The sequence below is a fragment of the Mesitornis unicolor genome, unplaced genomic scaffold (assembly GCF_000695765.1).
Source record: "Mesitornis unicolor isolate BGI_N332 unplaced genomic scaffold, ASM69576v1 scaffold3077, whole genome shotgun sequence".
NCBI classification, from domain to species: Eukaryota; Metazoa; Chordata; class Aves; order Mesitornithiformes; family Mesitornithidae; genus Mesitornis; species Mesitornis unicolor.
Genome location: NW_010194147.1, coordinates 58,429 through 61,001, shown reverse-complemented (window position 1 = coordinate 61,001; position 2,573 = coordinate 58,429). Strand labels below are relative to the sequence as shown.

The following is a 2,573-nucleotide window of genomic DNA, read 5'->3' as shown; positions in this document are numbered from 1 at the left end:
TTATCGCGATACTGATCTCAATACCGTATCCTGCGATGCCAGATGTGCCGCTAGCTTCTCCCGAAAGTCATGGAGGTAGTTGTATTGCTGAAAAAGCACAACCAGATTTGTAATGAGGGCTTTATACTTACACTTTATACTATAGAAAAGGCACTACCCATCTTGAAAAGCTGTTTGATACCCGAGGACGAAAACTGCACCCTCTAATCTGTCATTTGTTCTTGTGCTTGCTTCAAATCCTCTGGATTTTCCCCCCCCCATCAGACACAGATCACATGGATCCTGGCTTGGATCCTGTGGTTCCTTATGAAGGGCACAAGTGAGCTCAAGGTAATGCAAAACAAGGTCCTCAGTAGATGGGAGCTTCACATCAGAACTCAAAGCTGCTTTATTTGGGTCACCAAGGGTATTATTCTCTCCATGAGTCAATGATTGAGAACAGACTTTAACTACTACTGCGATGTACAATAGTCTGGGGTAAGAGTTCTTAGGTCAACTCATACATCATGGGGGGTATTAATAGGCAAGTGTGTAAAATGAGATAAAGATGTTGGTCAGCAGAGTCTAAAGGACAAATCACCCACCCCAAGTGTCTGAGGGCTTCCAATTATAACATTTGTTCAGATCCTTCCCTGCCTCTTCAACCAGGGATGAAAGCTGCTTCCCACTTGCACCCTTGGTTTATAGAAACCTGATTTTCAACAAGTAGTTTAAACAAGATTTGCCTTCCAGAGAGGCTCAGAGCTAACAAAGAGACAGTTTTTAGGCAACTCCTTCTCCTCAGAAACTACCGTCTTGTAAACTTTTTAAATGTCAGCTCCTCTTTCCTGTACACAGAACTCTTTTAAGAACATAACATCTAGGACTTGCATCAATAAAAGTATGTACAGAGTAACTAAAAATCCCACCAAACCAAGAAAAACCCTTTATGTTCAGCAACTGAGGCCTCCCTCCATGTAGGTTTTAAGTTTAGTGCTAGGGATATTACTTAAAAGAAGACTGCCAGCATGAACATGGCTAGCTGGGTTAGAAAGACACAACAAAACCAAGGCAGAAAAATCAAGCAGATGTCCAAGTTGCAAGGAGAATGTGAACAACAGGAGAAGGTATGATAGCTTAGAGTGTGATGAGCAGGGAAAAGGAGGAGAAAGCAACAAGTTACTGATGTTGGTGAAGAGCAGGCAGGGAAAACAGCTCTTAATTCAGTAGAGGCAGAATAAGGGAAGATTAACAGGAAAGCAGAAAGCTCGAAGCAGCTCAAACCCAAGAGAGCAGCAGGGGCACCAGCTGTGGAGCTTCTCAGAAAGGCTTTGTGAACGAGAGGACTGTCTGAGCACCCCATTCTCATTTCAACAATGTGTGTTACCTGCCATAGCCTTATACCTTGATGGTCTGTATTGCCCCAGATCCTCTCAAGTTTCTCAGATCGTCTATCACTTGCTGAGGCGTCAGTGTATCCAAAAGCTGAAGCAGGAGACATGCAGCTACTGTAAGAGAGAGGTACATACACACACTATTGAGCAGCTCTTGCTGTATGCAGTACCACTTCTGCACAGTAATAGCTTTGTTCCATGAAAAGCCACTCTAGCAAAACTCAACCTCATCATATTGGGGTCACAGATCTGTTGGATCTTTTGCTGAACGCTATTTGTTAGTGTTGGCAGTATCACCACCCCTTCCTTCTTGAGCACACGCAATAGCTAATGCCCCTGAAAGCTTTAGGGGAAACACTGGGCTGGAGGTAGATGCAGAGTAATATCTTCATCTCCTCCTTTCTTGAGGAGATGGTCCAGAAAGAGGGGAAAGTGCAATCCCATTGGTCAGACAAGACTAAAATTTGGAGTGAAAACAGAGAAAGTCAGAAAAAGAGAATTTTCCATCAGCCTCACTGTAAGACTGATCCTGCTTGATCCTCCATTGTCTTCCCTACATACTCAGGTCTATACCATGGCATAATTACATCACTCACAATAGGCAGTTTCTATACAGGCAGCAAATATTGCTACACCTTTGCCAAGAAATAGGCTCAAAAGCATTAACCACCCTGCTACCTGCAGTGCCAGTTTGCATTTTAACTACAGTTAAGCTTCAAGCAGAATTTGGCTCCTTTAGACAGTGCTGCCTCATGACAACGGGTTTCTTGGATGGATTAGACGGAGAAGGCAAGTGCTTACTGAGACACGAGCGTCCGAGGCCACCATAACAGCTGAAAGAGAAGAGAACATTTGGCTGTAAAAAGCTGCAGTACACTGCAACACCCAGAGCCCCCGCGATACTTAAATATATTTCTTTATATATATTTATTTATTTATATACAAGACTCAGTTCTTGCCATAATATAATAAAGAGGAGCAGTTGTACAATAAAGTTAGAATATACCTCCAAGGCTATGTCCCATTTATCCTTCAGACCTTAAGTAGTGTCTTTCAAGAGAAAGCGCAATTTTAAAGTTCCCCTTCATTCATAGTAATAGGCACAGGACAGAAAACTGGACCATCTCAATTTTCTTTAAATCCTACTCCAGATTCAGGCTTTGAGGACATGTGAGTTAACGACAGCAGCAGGGCTCTGCA

General features: G+C 42.9%; 1 protein-coding gene across 1 annotated transcript in view; it reads right to left on the bottom strand.

Moving 5' to 3' along the window:
* The window catches only part of CDKN3 (cyclin-dependent kinase inhibitor 3), a 6,457-nt gene continuing 3,884 nt past the window's right edge, over positions 1–2,573 (bottom strand). Inside the window, exons 5-7 of the mRNA XM_010187682.1 lie at positions 2,175–2,206; positions 1,384–1,487; positions 1–87 (exon numbers count right to left, since the gene is read on the bottom strand). Of these exons, the coding sequence (XP_010185984.1) occupies positions 1–87; positions 1,384–1,487; positions 2,175–2,206 (223 nt within the window). The remainder of the gene's footprint in view (positions 88–1,383; positions 1,488–2,174; positions 2,207–2,573) is intronic.